The 16,874-nt window shown below is 37.8% G+C and overlaps 1 protein-coding gene across 1 annotated transcript in view; it reads left to right on the top strand.

The window, feature by feature from the left end:
• Positions 1–16,874, top strand: part of NKAIN3 (sodium/potassium transporting ATPase interacting 3) — a 344,946-nt gene that overhangs the window by 266,938 nt on the left and 61,134 nt on the right. The window contains exon 5 of the mRNA XM_077163307.1: positions 16,767–16,827. Within this exon, the coding sequence (XP_077019422.1) occupies positions 16,767–16,827 (61 nt within the window). The remainder of the gene's footprint in view (positions 1–16,766; positions 16,828–16,874) is intronic.

A 16,874-nucleotide genomic window follows, 5' to 3' on the forward strand; every position in this document is an offset into this window, starting at 1 on the left:
CTGATGTGCATTTTTATGGTCTTTGAGGAGAAAACAATATATTCCATATTCATGGATTCATTTGGAGTCCAGGGTGCCAGTGGGACTCTTAGGAGAGTGAACCAAATGTCTTCAAATAATTACAGGCTTCACTTGGCATAGGACACAACCATAAAGAGACATAATTCTGATTCTTGATTCCTGATGGAAATGTATGAACAGATTAATTAAAAACAAACAGGGTAGGTATTACTAGGATTTTTTTGGATTACTCCCCAGAGTAATCCAAAAAAATAAGAAGTTAGTCACTCCTGAGACTTCTACCCTTGGAGATTCAAAGATCCTAGATCTTCTGTTTTGCTGAGCATGCAAGAGGTAGCAGATGGGCATGGGTGACCATTTCACAAAGAGGCTCTCCTGGGAGCTGTAGAGAAAGAAATGTGTTCACAACGCTCGGTGAGATGAAACTATCCACCTGCTGCCTCTTCTTGAGTCTCTGAGTTTTTTGATAAACTCTTTGCAAAGGAAGCCTGTTGTCCAACTTAAATTGAGGATGCACAAAGCTGAGCCCACCCCACCCCACACACCAAGACCACCATCAGAAAAAAGAGTCAGAATTTCACAAATAAGTAAATATGGGTTATGTGTCTGGACGTTCTCTTTCCATCACCTTGACTCTGTCATCACCATAACAGTAGGTCATGCCCAATTCAGGCTTCCTAAGAAAACCACTGTATCAGTTCAACAAAATGACTGGAAAATACTTTTCCTTTGGTATTATACCCCACCCTCACCCCAGTAAAAGCACACTTGCAGCATTTATAGTAAACTTCATGTAAAGAAAGCCAATAAGTAATTCAAAGGTGAAAATAGTCTAATATCTCTTTTCTTTCTCTCATGGTTTCAACCATCTAAGATAGTTTAATCATCAGCTTGTTCTGTTGTCCACTGCATGACCCAGACAGTATCAAAGCAAAGCAGCAAAGATCTATGAGCCTTATTAAGCAAGACAAAAACTACTGTTGAACAGGAGCCGAGCTGACCTTTACTTTGGCTGAGTGACATGATGACCCATGGCAGGATTTCAAGATTGCTAACAAGCCTGAGCTCTGAGATTCCTTCACCACATTTCAGCTATGCCATTTTCCCTCCTGCCCTCATTTTGAAATGCAATACTTCTCGTCATTTATTCATTCAAAAGCATTTTATGAGTACCTTCTTTGTAACAGGCTAAGTGCTAAGTGTCAGAAATGCAAAGTTGAATAGAGAAAAAGTTCTCACCTCGAAAGAGGCTCACCATGGAGACTGCCTTCTAAACAGAAAGGTTTAGCCCTGTGAAATGTGCTTTCATAGAGGGATAGGAGACTGTGGGGGAGCAAGGGAAGGAGCACATACTCTTACTGAGAGAACTGGGGAAGGAGCCTGAGAGAAGATGACCTTTGCATTAGCTCCAGAGGGCAGTTCCTGCCATCAAGGACCTACCAGGAAGATACTGAATGCACACTGAGTTCAGATACAAAGCATTACCTGGGACCTGCAACCAGAGATACAAGAATAAAGTGCTAAGACACTTCAGAAAAGAGGTGGATTCACTGGAGAGATGAAATAAAGTGACTTTTAAGCAGGGCTTAAAAGATGAGAGAGTTTGTGCAAGAGGAGGTGAGGGGTTAGTAATTAAAGAAGGAAAGCAGTGTAAGGTTGTCAGCTCATGGCAGAGAATAGCAAGAGATAAACCTTGAAAGCTAGAGTGAGGCAGTAGTACGAAGGGCTTGGAAGTGCATGAGAAGTACATGTGTGCTCAGACAGGCAAAATAATTTTTGTCCTTGGTTACCCCAAAATGTGAATCAGGACTTAAGAAAGAGCTTATTCCCATTAGAATACTGTAACATGTTCTAATAATGCCCACTTTTTTAGAAATTAAAGTTTTACAAAAACCTTCCTTGATCTCACATCTTTCTCCCAACTATTATCCTTTTTCTGCTCCCCTCTCTGACAAAACTCCTTGGAAGAATTGTCAAAACTTATTTTCTCTTGAATCCACTTTGATCAGATTTTTGTCCCCACCCTCTACCAAAAAGTTCCCATCAAGGGCACCGATGTTCTCTGCCTTGCCAGAACCCATGGTGTATGCTCAAGTCTTCACTGTCCCTGACTTCTCAGAGGCCTCTGACCTCACTGTTTACCCTCTCTTTCTAGTATCTCTTATGTAACCCTGACCAACCCTTTTCAGTCTCTTCTGCTGGTTTCTCCTCTTCTCTCCAACCTCTAAATGTCATAATGTTCCAGAACTTGATTTTTGGACCCCTTCCCTGACTCCTCACTCCCTTAGTGATCTATCTAACCAAGTGTGTGGCTTTAAATACCATCTATAGATATAATGATGGTCTCCAATTTTTTAATCTTCAGGACTTCTCCCCTAAATTTGATACACATATATCCAATTACACGTCAGACCTCTCAACTTAGATGTCTTCTAGGCACTCGCACTTAACCTTGTCCAAATCTGAATCTTTTTTCCTACAATACCAGCTTTTCCAGCAGTCTTTCCCAACTCCACTGTTCCAATAGCTATGTCTGGGGTCTTCTCTCAATCTCATTTCATGTCTACTTCAGTAGCAAATACTGTTATGTACTATTTTGAAATAAATTTAGAATTCAAGCACTTTTACCACCTCCCCTACAACAACGTTCATCCAAGACTATCATCTTCACCTGCTCTCTACAATAGCCTCACACTTGGTCTCCCACTTTCTCCTCCCTTGCTCCATGTCAGTCTAGTCTCAACATAGAAGCCATAGTGAATCTTTTAAAAGGGAAGACAAATTATGTGATTCCTCTGCCCAAAACCCTACTTCAAAGGCATCCCATCTCAAAGTAAATGACAAAGTCCTGACACTTGTCCCCTCTGACATGTTTGAATGTCACCACCCAAAAAGGTCTTTCCTGAATTTACATATGCTCTACTTTATATTTCCATATGAAATAGAAATGATCTCTCTTTCTCCCTGCCCTACTTTATTTTTTGCATAGCTTTTATCACCACCTCACCTCATTTATTCATGATCTCTCACTCCCCATTAAAATCTGCACTCCTTGTGAGCAAGAATATTGCTTTTAATCCCTGCTGTTTTTCCCAGGACCTAGAATAGCATCTGGCACATAGCACTAAGTGCTCAGTAAGTATGTGTTTAATAAATGAATATTAAAAATGCACTCCATCTTATATAAATCCCTAGCATATTCCAAATTCCAAAAGTTTGTAGCATTCTTAAACTAATTCTTGGACTTCAAGGTTTTTCTAGCCTTCAGAGAAAAGCCTTCAGAAAACATGAAGCAAACTTAATTTCTCTGAGATTCTCCTAAAGTAATGGGTTTCTCTGAAGGCCAAATCAGAAATGATGGATCCATCCAGAAACATCCTAAGATTATGTATGCACACATGCACATGTACACACACTTTGAAGGCACTGGCAATAAGTGATTCCAAAATCTCTGGAGTGTCCCTGAGAACAAGAGGCAGAAATACAAGCATCCATGTTTCTCCATGACTGAGCTCCCTGTGCCACCTGACACTGGAGAGGGAGTCAACCTACTAGTCATAAACATAACTCACATCTTATCCTTGGTATTTATCCAACCAACCACATTTAGTGCTGGATTACTAAAGCTGTGTCTATCAAAATATTGAATTTTAAAGACAAAATAAAATTATATTACACTTGTATGACTGCCATTAAATTTAAAGCAAAATATTACCATATGATTTACTTTATTTAGTAAAATACCAAATGCAACTGTTCATAGTTTATTTTTAGAAGAAAATCTTATAACAAAATAATTTCTAGTTTGTGGCAAATTGTTTCTCTAAGGGCCAGGTGCTAATTGACAAAACTGAGAGGTTTATGCTTTGAGCTTCAATGATGAGAAGCTACGTCAATGTGGCATAGATCATTTGACTTAATCTTGCGTTGAGTTGAGAAAAGAGTTCTCTCTTCATGACATAATGATATAAAATAAATTACACTTCTTACAGTCTATTTTTTAACATTTAGCAAACTCAGAAAAAAATGTTTGCCTCTAATTTTTGCAGAAAAAGGTCACAAATTTTAATCAGAGAGCTGGCCCTGGATGAATGAATAGAGTCTTTATGTTTTCCTCCAGCACAGCTCAGCCTCCCTATGACTCTCCTTATATCTGTCCCACCTTGCAGGCTTCCAGGACCCGCTTGTGCACCCATTGCAAGTGTGAAGGGGATGCCTAGTCCATCCCTTGCAATGGGAACAACTGGTTAGGTACTCAGCCTCCCCTGCCATCCTTCTTTTTCCTCATATACATGCTCAGTTCGTGGTCCTCTACAGCTCTCATTCATTTGTCTATCTCCAGAGTGTGGACTCCATGAGAGCTTTTTTTTTTATCATTTTTTTAATCAGTGCTTAATATATAATTGCCTAATAGTTGGATGAATGGATGAATGAAAGAATGAATGAAATGGCCCTGGATGATCCATTACTATCAATTACTTGGACAAAGGAATCCCTATCCATTTACTAGCATTTAGGAGAGGCAGTCCCCCATGCACCTCTCAATGACCCACAATGACCATCCCTGTACACCCTTTCTGGATTTGTCAAAAATGCAAGGTCCTAATCACTCTTCACTTAAACCATTTTTTCAGAGTTGTGTTCGCAGCTAGCAACCTTTAAGGATGAGGCAACATCTTCCATCCCCACCCCTAACAAGAATAGGCTGCTTCTGCTTACTATCTTACTATAAAAGTGGTAAAGGCTCCTCTCCTCTAACACAATCTATTATGTGTTCAGACACCCATCATGGGTCTGAGGGACATGGAAGATTATCTGCCTGCTGAGCTGTGAAAAATAAAGTCCTTTGTCTCTGATCTATTATCCATGAAACAGTAATGGGCTAACTAGTTTGTTGGTAAGTGGAGTAAAATCCCAGATTCTGCACAAGTTCTTGACACTAGGTAGCTATGCTTTTGTTATAGGTAATTTAATACCTTACAGAAATTAAGTGCATACAGTTGATTTCAACTCACAAACATTCTACTTAATGACTTTCATAGGGATAAAGCTCTAGAGAAGAATGAAGTATGTGGGCCTCTGTCTCCCTCCAATCCATGGCCATGGCTGTGGCTTGCAGAAAGTCATTTTGGACTTGAGAAAAAAAATGGACTAATAAAGAGCATTTTAGACCTTGTGTAATCAATAGAGAAACTTTTATCATTCCTTAGAGATTGCCTTAAGCTTTCAGGCTTAAATGCTGGTGAGAATGCTGGGAAATTTAGGAAAGTGGTTGGGGAGTTATTTTTGTTCAAGAAGCATTTTGGCTTCCCTCAAACCCACCAATTCTCTCAGCCTAAGGCTAGGCCTTGACAAGCTGTCTTCTCTGAGTTCCCCAGATAAGGCTTTCTCATCCATCAGTTTCTCCGAAAAGTGGTCCCTTAAGACACTCATGCCTTCAGAGATGGCTCATTTCTTTGATGCATCCTTAATAAATCCCACAATTTGCAGGACACACAGCTGATAGCTGTCATCCCAGTGAGTGCATGTGTGAAACATAATCCTGTTGATCCTCATACAAGACCTGCCGGCCGAAACAAATGAATCCCATAGTCAAACCTCACTTGCAAAAACTAATCAATTCCTTAAAAAAAAAAAAAGCTAATCAATCCTTTACAAAAAAAGATGTGTTGGAATCTACTCCTATGTCATTTACATTCTTTAAAAATATTGAAGAAGGCAGAATTTATGCAGCCAAAATTTAAAAGGCAAAGGGGAAAAACATTCTAAATAGTATTAACTATAGAAATGTTTGCTTTCCTGGGAAGGAAGAAAGGTGTCTTCAAAAATGAGTGACTCCCAAAATTTTATTAAAAATAGAGATAATGAAATTTATATTTTGATTTGTGCATTTCTTAATTTAACTTGTACGGTCAGTTTGCTTGAACACCATAACACATGGAACCTTGAATAGGGCATAAGATTTTGTTGGTTTGTGCAGGTTGGTGTGATGCCCCAATAAATCCCATAGTGATTTGAACAGTGAGTAAAGAAGTACTCCCAAGTTCCCTTGGGGGAATGGGGAGAAAGGGGGGAAAATTCAACTTCCCCATTGGAAGAATTCCTGATATTCTCGCAAACAGTGGGGACAACCAAATCAACAGATGGAGACCTCAATCTTGGGGTTTGGCCCTATAAAACTTATCCCTGCAATGGATAGGCTAAGTCTACTTTAAATTTTGCCTAAGAGTCACCCCCCGAGAACCTCTTTTGTTGCTCAGATGTGGCCTTTCTCTGTCTATGCTGACATGGCAAGTGAAATCACTGCCTTCTGTCCTCGTGGGACATGGCTCCTAGGGATGTAAACCACCTTGGCAATGTGGGACAGAAATCTTGGGATGAGCTGGGACTCAGCATCAAGGGATTGAGAAAACCTTCTTGACCAAAAGGGGGAATAGAGAAATGAGACAAAATAAAATGTCAGTGGCTGAGAGATTTCAAACAGATTTGACAGATCCTGGAAGTTATTCTTACATATTATATAGCTATCCCCTTTTTAATTTATGGAATACTAGAGTGGCTAGAGGGAAGTACCTGTAACTGTAGAACTGTGTTCCAGTAGCCATGTTTCTTGAAGATGATTGCATAATGATATAGCTTTTACAATGTGACTGTATAATTGTGAAAAGCCTATGTCTAATGCTCTTTTTATCTATGGTATGGACAGATGAGTAAAAAATATGGATAAAAATAAACAAATAATAGGGGAACAAAAGCTAAAATAAATTGAGTAGATTGAATTATTAGTGGTCAATGAGAGGGAGGGATAAGAGGTGTGGCACGTGTGAGTTTTTTCTTTTTTCTTTTTCATTTCTTTTGCTGAAGAGATGCAAATGTTCAAAAAATAATCGTGGTGTTGAGTACACAACTATGTGATAGTATTGTGAGCCATTGATTGTACACCCTGTATAGTATGTTTGCATGTCAGGATTGTTTATGTGTTTGTTTGTTGTTTACAATTAAAATATTTTTTAAAATAGAGACAATCAGGAAAAATGCCATGACATTATTTATTTTGAGTGACTTTGCTGTTGAAAAGAATGCATTTTATTCCTTTTTTTTTTTTTTTTTTGAGAAAACCAACAGGAACTATTTCAACACATACACCGGGAAACAAAAAATTACTTACAACAGTCCACCTTCTACAAATTGGTGATTAACATGATGCTTAGATGGGTTCATGAGTATAGTATCCTTAATTAAACAGTAGTTTGGTTAATCACTATAGCAAAAGTAATTTGGGAATAAATATTTTATCAGTGTGCACATCAATAGAGCAAAAGTAAAAGGAAATATTTTAATTAGTCATTGGTAATAATATTGAGATTATTGCAGCAAAGTCTGTTTCAGGGCCTAGAGAATGATCTACTATTTCCAGATTGGCACATCTTGTTCTTACTGTTTCCAGCTAATGGTGTTGTATATTTCAATTACCTGGCCAAAGTTCCTTTCATGTCATCTATCAAGATAATATTGAGGTTTATTAGTGAACAATTGGATCTGGTGCATTTTCTGCTGCCATATATTACTCTATTCTTTTGAAATTTATGTGAAACTCTCACATTTCATCGGCAGGGAAATTTTCACTGCATGTGGAGGAATAGAGGACTCTTACCATGATTAAGATCCTGACCTTACCTTCTGCCAATTAAAAAACACATTATTCAGAAAGAGAGAAATAAAGAAATTGTCCAGTTCTCTTCAGTACATAAGCAATGAATTTTTTCAGAAACCAAGTTCGCTAAATATTATTCGCATAGCCCATAACCATCAAACTATAAGAAAGGAATGCAAGATAAATAAAACTTAAGTAAAAACATTTCAGAAAAAAAGTAACCAAGTGTACTTGCACTGATTTGTTTTCATAAAAGTAGATCTATTATCGTCTTCCAGTGCATTCTTTTTAACTTTCTCAATGCCCTGTACTATCCCCAAATATTTACTTGAATGATGAAATCAGAAACACAAAACTGTTATTCAATGTCAGCCGTCTGGTCAACCCTTTGTGTTCAGCCAGGATAAAACATGCATTAGAATCATACAAAATGTCCTGTGAGGTGATATTATCAACATGGTGATATAAACAGCTACTGAAAACCTCTCCCCAGATTTCAGTGAAAAAAAAAGGGCAATTCTCACCTGTTCAGAAGTCTGCAGGAAGGTACAGGCTGGAGAAGGATCCCACAAACTCTGGATCAAAGAAAGAGGAAAATATCAGGTGGGGAACTTCCATCCCAGACTGCCTGGTCCTCTCCCCTCCCCCACCCAGCTTGGGAAATTCCTAGAGGCAGTAACTGAGATCCCTCCCACCTCCCACCAAGAGGGAAACATCTCTGACAGCGGGGAAACAGATCCACAGCTACATCCATACACAGGGACCCAGTGGCAGCACTTAAGCCATAGGGGAGGGCGAAATACAAAAGGGCATAAGGAAGAGCTTCCAAAACAGAGGATCAGGAAGGGAACCACAAAATCTTCCCTAAAATCAGCAGGCAGCCAGGCAGAAGCTACCCAAAATCAACTGTTTGGGGACCTGGGGGATAGGGAAGGACATTTCAGGCCATTACGGAGGGATGAAGAATCTGAGAAAAGGTAAACAGAGACTGTTTTCAGCCCTGGGTCCTGGTGACCTTTGCCCCACCCTACCATACCCCTTGGGGAAACCAGCAGCTAGAAACCTGATCCTTGCCTGGGAGATGGCTGCAGACTGGGGCAGCTGTGGGAACCCTCTACCACATGTAAAGTGGGGGACACAGTCCCACATTAAGCCATTGGCTGGCAAAGTGAGGGCAGAGGAGCTCAGTAGTTTCAACCCCACCCAATCTGACATTGCTGGGACATGCAAGCAGGGACCTAAACAGAAATTTTGCACACTAATGTTATCTGATGAATAGATAAACAAAATGTGATATATATGCAATGGCACATCATTCAGCACTAAGTAAGAAATGAAGTCTTGAAACACATGACAATATGGACGAATCTTGATGACAATATGTTAAGTGAAATAAGTCAGACAAAATATTTTATGATTTCACTGATATAAACTAACTGCAATATGTAAACTCATGGCCATAAAATATAGAATATAAATTACCAGGATATAGAATGAGGCTAAAGAATGGGGAGCAGTTGCTGAATATGTGCAGAGTGTCAAACCATGTTGAACTTAACCATTTGGAAATGAGCAGAGAGGATGGACCACAGCATGTTATTGTGAGAATAATTAACAGTGCTGAATGGTGCATGAGTGGTGGAAAAAGGGTGTTTAGAGTCATGTAGATCACCAGAAGGAAAGGTGGAGGTTAAAACATGGGAATGTACAACGCAGTGAATCTTATAGTGGACATTGTCTGTGATTAACTAAACAAAAATATTCAAAAATTCTTTCATGAACTAGAGCAGATGCATGATATTATTATAAAGGGTTAATAATAGAAGGGTATATGGGAAAAACGAGCCTATTGCAAACTATGGACTATAATTAACAATAATATTTTAATACTCTTTCATCAACAGTAACAAATTTATGGGTCAATAATATGGGGGATAAGGAGTATGGGAGGATTAAGGTTTTATCTATTTTTATTTCTTTTCTGGGGTGGGGGAATGAAAATGTTCTAAATTTGATCATGGGACTGTATGAATAGCTATGTGATGATGCTGTGAGCCAGTGATTGCATATTTTAGACGGTTTTTCTGCTGTGTGAATATATCTCAATAAAATTGCATTTAAAAAGGTTTCCTGTTAAAAATAATGTTTCATTTCATATTATAAAGATACTTTTGAAGGTGCTGAGATTTGCATCCTTAGGTGTTTAAATATATAATAAAGAAATTTCATAATCTATCCATTGGCAGTTAATATTTTCCAGGCTTCTTAGAGCAAACAGATGGAAGTCAGATGGAAATGGGTAGGGTAAACTTAGACCCACTTCAACATCTCCTTAACAGCATGACATTTTTTTTCCACTGGAATGTGGTCTTCTGTTGCGTTTCCAGGCTCAAGTCCACAAATTAATTCTACAAATCGCCATGTGGGAGCAGATTTTCAGTATGACATTTTCACCCTCCAGGGATCTTCTCATCAATCTTTTGGCCTCTCCAGGAAATATCAGTGGGTATAGGCAGGCCAAACTGAGTAAGGTGATGTTGGAAAGCAAAAAATATTCATTCCGTGTCAAAGAAGCTAACAATATGCAAATATATATGTTAGGTACCATTTTCATCTCAGAGAACCTCTATGAAGAGAAAATAATAATTCACTTCACTTTAAATCAACAAAAAGTAGATGGTGTTATGTTTTCCCCAAAGCAGTATGGTATATTAGCACAGTAGAAAAATAGCATTCGTTCTTTCATTGAGTTATCATGAAGGCTTTATATTTACCTAAGAAAAGTCCTACAGCATTCAATCAAGCATTTTGGGGTATAACTTTGCTTACCTCCTAACACTATAGAGATTTAAACATAATGTTTTTTCCTTCAGATGGGTCCCTGGACCAGATAAGTCCTGAAATGCAGAGGGGCCAGCCTCTCCAGAACATCAGCTAGTTCCATCCCCCTATCCCATATTATCAACAACCCCTTCCAACATAAAAAAGTTAGAGTGTCCATAGCCCAAATACCCCTAAAGAGTAGGAGAATGATCAAAGGTGATGATGGAGTTATACAGAGAAGATAGGGTTTAATAAATGAGTATGATTGCTGAATCATTATATTGATATTTCTTTTAGTCTCCAGCATCTTAGAGCAGCCTGAAGTAAAAACCTAAAGTTGTGGAATTGTAACCATACCAAACTCTGAAACCTGTTCTATAATGAATCGTTGTCATGTGCTTTGAAAATTGTTGCTTTTTTGTTTATACATTATTTTTCACACACACAAAAATTAATGGTTTGTGAGATTTAACTTGAGTTTGTTATGGAAGAATAATTAATGGAATACAAAAGCAAGCAAATAACTATGGGCTACCTATACAATAAACAAATTCTAAGATTAAATAATGCAATGTCTTAATTTTTAAAGCATCAGAGCTATTCAGAAATTTTTCAATTGTAACATGAATCATGCATTCTGTTACTATCATTCTCCTTGGTTAAGTAGATTTACAGATTACATTGTCTAGTTTAACACAACTAATGCCCACAAGATGGTCATGGGGCATATTAGGTTTCCTGCAAGATTCCAGGAAGATGCAACTAACTATGGATATGTGCATGAAGAAGAAAATGGTAGAGCTAAAAGCTCACTATAAAATAGGGAAATTATCTTGGATTATGCAAATGTAATATGCTCTTCATAGTATAAATTCTCTGTTAGTTACAATGAAACTGATGATTGGCTAATCAAATTCATGAGACAATACCTCCAAATTGTGAAATTATCAAGAAAATTACTTGAAACAAGTATGGTTTAAAATAATTATGGATTGCTTAGAATACATATGGCAAAGGTGTAAAATCATGGGTTAGAGGTTCACACACTGACTTAATGACAGCAGTTTTCTCCCTAGATTAAAAGATAGCATTTCCTGACTCCCAAAGGTGTAAATCTCCCTGGCACCATGGGACAGTCCTGGGATGAGCCGGGACTCGGCATCAAGGGATTGAGAAAAACTTCTCGATCAAAAGGGGGAAGAGAAAAATAAGACAAAATAAAGTGTCAGTGGCTGAGAGATTTCAAACAGAGTCGAGAGGTTATCCTGGAGCTTATTCTTATGCATTATATAGATACTCCTGTTTTCGTTTATGGTACATTAGAGTGGCTAGAGGAAAGTACCTGGAACTGTAAAGCTGTGTTCCAGTAGCCGTGTTTCTTGAAGATGATTGTATAATGATATAACTTTTACAATGTGACTGTGTGATTGTGAAAACCTTGTGTCTGATGTTCCTTTTACCTATGGTATGGACAGAGGAGTAAAAAATATGACTTAAAAATGAACAAATAATAAGGGGGACAAAAAAAAAGTTGAGTAGATCGAAATACTAACGGTCAATGAGAGGGAAGGGTAAGGGGTATGGTATGTATGAGTTTTTTCTTTTTTCTTTTTATGATGCAAATGTTCAAAAAAAAACAATCACGCTGATGAATACACAACTATGTGATGATATTGTGAGCCATTGATTGTACATCATGTATAGAACGTGTCATATGTCAAGAATGTTTGTATGCTTATTTAAGGTTTGACAATAAAAATACTTTTTAAAAAAAGATAGCATTTCCTCATCAGCTAGATCCATCTCCCCACACCACATTATTGATAGCTCCTTCCAACATGAAACAGAATGGGCATAGTCCATAGCTCACTAAAGAGTGGGAGAAAGAGCAAAGGTGATGGTGGAGTTATACAAGGAAGGTAGAGTTTAACAAATGAGTATGATTGCTAAATCATTATATTGATATTTCTTCTATTCTTAGTGTTTTAGAGCAGCTAGAAGTAAAAACCTAAAGTGGAATTGTAACATACCAAGCTCTGAACTCTGTTCTACACTAATTATTGTGATGTGCTTTGAAAATTTATTACTTTTTTATATATACATTATTTTTCAAAAAAAGTCAACTGTGATTATAAAAACATATTTATTCCTTCTGACCTCCAGTGTTCTGGAGCAGCTAGAAGGAAAAATCTGAGAGGATGGTATTGTAGCCCATGACAAACTCTGGGATCTGACCTAAAACTACTTGTTGAAGAGTGCTTTGAAAACTACTGCTTTTTTTCTTTCTTTGCTTTGTATATATGTTATATTATACAATAAGAAAGTTGAAAAAAAAATGATTTCCCGAGAGTAATAGATTCATGCTCATTGTGACCTCCCAAAGTTTCCTTCCAAGTCATATGTTATACTTTAAGTAATTTCCTCGATATTATGTCTCCATCTCTGCTGTGGCCTAAATTGTGCAGATGTGGTAGGCAGAATAATGTGCCCAAAAGCTGTCCAGATCTTAATCTTTGGAATCTGTGAATATGTTAGGTTACATGGCAAAAGGGAATGAGTTAAAATTGCAGATGAAATTAAGTTTACTGAACAGCTAACCTTGAAATGGGGAGATTATCTTGGATTATCCAGATGGGCCCAATGTAATCACAAAGGTCTTTAAAAGGGGAAAAGGGGGTAATGGATGGATCAGTGGTAAAATGCTCACCTGCCATGTGGGAGACCTGGGTTAGATTCCCAGTCCAAAAGGAAAAAAAAAATGAAAGAGTAGAACAGAAGAAGGAGCCCCAGGAGACAGCAGTGTGAGAAGGACTTGACCTACTACAGCTGGCTTTGATGATAGAGGAAGGGGCCATGAGCCAGGAAATGTAGGCTGCCTCTGGAAGCTGGACTAGGCAAGGAATGAACTTTTCCCAGAGTTTCTAGAAGGCACATAGCCTGGTGAAACCCCTTATAGACTTCTGATCTCCAGACCTGGATGATAATAAGATTGTGTTGTTTTAATCCACTAAATTTGTAATTTGTTATAGCAGTAGTAGAAACCAATAAAATAGAGTTCTTAATTTCTATACACACACATACACATACCCCTAAGGCAAAGCCTACTGAGAGACTATTAAAGTTGCTTGCTGGCAAAAGTTTCCAGTATATGATTTACTAAGAAAATGCCCCACTATTATGAAGTTGCTATCACTTGCTAACATAAAGAGAAAAATAAACTGCATCAAGTATAGCAAAGATTTAGTCTAGTCAGCCCATAAGACCTCATACAAATTAATAAAAAAAAACTCAAGTAATAAATGAGCCAAGGACTTCTGTAGACAATTCACAAAAAAATATATAAATGGCTAATAAAATGTGAAAATGTTTCAGAAAAATTAAATGATTGCAAATTAAATACATGGAGCAATGCCATTATGTGTATTGTATTGACATATATTTTTAATTTACGTATCCTACACTACTAAGGAGGTTAATTTAATGGTCAATTGGCTGAATTATGGTGTCCAGTTGTTTGTCCAAGCAAGCATCGGCCTGAGTTATTGGGAGGATATTTCATAGGTAGATTAGCAACAACAGTCAGTTGATTACATCTAGGGCTGGCTGTAGCTACAAACAAAGGAGATTGCCCTCAGCAATCACTTAGAGGTCTTAAACAAGAACTGAGTATTTCAGCAATCAGAAAGAATGTCTACCTCTTCTTCAGCCAGCCAGCTTCTCCTGGGAAATACAATTTCACCTTCACTGGAGTTTCCAGCTTGCAGCCTGTCCTATAGAATTGAACTTGCCAATCCCCATAATTGTGCTGCATGAGCCAATTCCCATTTGTGTGTGTGTGTGTGTGTTTATCCTGATGGTTCTGTTTCCCTGGAGATCCTGACTAATACAATGATCACTGTCCTTCTCTACTGAGGTAAAAAGATATACAAACCTTTTTCAAAAAACCAGCGAGGAATGTTTAAAAAAAAAGCTGTGAAAATGTTTATGATAATTCTACCTCTGGGAATCAGGCAATCCAAAATCCAGAAAAAGTATCACGTATGAAGATAAATATTCATCACAATATTATTTACAATATGAAAACTTCAAAAACTATTTCAATGCCCAAATAATAGGAGATTGCTTAAATACATTATGGTATATTTAAATGATGCAATTTTATTTAGTAAACAATTAAGTTTAGGAAGAATGTTAGCATGGGTCATAAGAGCATAGCTGTGGAATAAAGCAACTATGGAAAAAAGGTAGAGCTAAAGGATTGGGAGGAAATCCTATAGAAAGTTCGGAGTGATGGGATTCAAGCTATTTCTTTTTGCTGTATGTAACCGGTTTATTGAATGAGCTGGGTTTAGTAGATTACAATCAGGAGGCAATTTGATTTACTCTCCACTGCCCCTTCAAGTACATTTGTGACCTTGTTCTATTTCACCCTCGGGTCATATTTCTGGCAGAATTTACAGCTCTTTGGGTAATTCTTAAACATTAAAAATTCTGGTCCAGGCCATTGCAAATTCTTATGCACTCAGAAACACTCTTTCTCTGCTTGGGCCTGATTTCAACTTGCAGATCTGCAGTTAGGAAGACCTGTAGTTGCTTTCTCTTCTTTTCACCCACATCTCTCCGGCCCCACAAGCTGCTGTTTGAGGTTATTCCGGGGATGAAGTGGAAGGAGGCATGATGGGAACAAAGCTAAGGGAAAGGTCTCACTTGAGAACTGTCAGTTGTAATTTGGTGGGGTGGGGGTGGGTGGTGCTGTCTGGGTGGAACAGATCCCAAATGCTGATTCTTCTTATTGTGGAGTACTTTTGTATGATATTCAGAAATCTACCTCATTCCTTCTTTAGGGTCCTCACCTATTTCTCTGGATGTACAGCCTCTCTGGCTGGCTACTCACCTTCTATAGCCACAGTCTCAGCATCCTTCTTCTGAAGCCACCTGCCCCTAAGTCCTCTTAGGTAGCATCCTACCCAAGAACAGGACAGCTAGTGTCCTTCAGAAGCTGTACCCCTGCCCTGCCAAGCCCACCCCAGCCCTGTCTCTTCATACTCTCACCAAAACCCCTCACCTTTTGACTTTTCCAAGTTTGAGTTACATCAAGCCCCCATTTTCCCCCAAACTACAAGAAGCATGTCAAGCTCCCCAAGATGCTCTCTGAAGAACCCCTCTTCACTTGACTTGAGATGACAGGACCTATCATCACTCTGGCAACTCTGTCAATCAGACCTTCCCTGGCTAGTCCCTGACCTCTCGACCTCTCTGGGACTGCTCGGCCTTTGACTGGACAGCCCTAAAGTGAATTATGACTGCAGGGTCCTGATTTGCATGGATAATCAGAAGTCCCAAATATATTGTTCTCTGCACTAGAACTTCAGCCTTTAACTGTGGGACTGTCGAAAAGTTTCCTTCCCAAATGTTATTCTACATGAGGAATGGGGAGTAGAATACAGACTTTAAAAATGGAGAGAAAGACAAGAAAATAGAGTATAATAGCTCTCGAGATATCTATTTTTCATGCCTCTCAAAGTACTTATCAGAGTAATTTTAGACTAGACTAGATTCATTGACAGTTTTGTCCTCCAGGAATTGCAATATCTCCGGCTCCATGGAATAAGAAATCATTTTCCCAGTATAAGTGCAAAAAACAATATTAAAAGCTAGAAAGCCTACACTCTGGCGCCTGCATTTATTCTTTTAACCATTAGTATCCCAAATAAAAATGATATCTTCTATGTTATGGCTACCTAATGACTTGAGAATTAGTGTATTTCCTTAAGGTAAAATTAATAAAAATATTTAGCATTTAAATAGAACTTAAATTCTAGAGCATTTTAAATAATCAGTCAATTATTGCTATTTATCTAACTTATAAATAACATAGTTTGATTCCTTTGTGGTTTTTAAACATCAAAATATTTGTAGTAATAATGACTTCTGGTTCAACCTGCTCTGTACTTATGTAAAACTTAAAAATATCTGTTCTGACTAGCCAGTCATAATTTAAAACTCTAAGAACTATTAATTCCCAGATCAAACTCTAAATAAAATAGGTAGATATTGTTCTTTTTCTCCCCATCCTTTGTACTTTTTAAAACACTATTAAAAATGAAAAGACGATTTAAAATCATAGCTATAATTTTTAAAAATATTTTTCCATAACAAATTCATAGCATTTATTACTACACTGTATCTATTGGATTATACAGACTCTTGAATTGTGGACCATTTAACACAGATTCTTAAAGTCTCCTTTTTTTCCCTCCTTTTCCAGTTGATTGGTTTTGTATATGCCTGTTATGTGATCAGTATCTTCATGGAAGAAGAGGACACCTGTAAGTACTCTTATACCTACTTGATTTATTTTGGGTGAGACCTAGCT

This window comes from Tamandua tetradactyla, chromosome 6, assembly GCF_023851605.1.
Source record: "Tamandua tetradactyla isolate mTamTet1 chromosome 6, mTamTet1.pri, whole genome shotgun sequence".
Classification (NCBI taxonomy): Eukaryota; Metazoa; Chordata; class Mammalia; order Pilosa; family Myrmecophagidae; genus Tamandua; species Tamandua tetradactyla.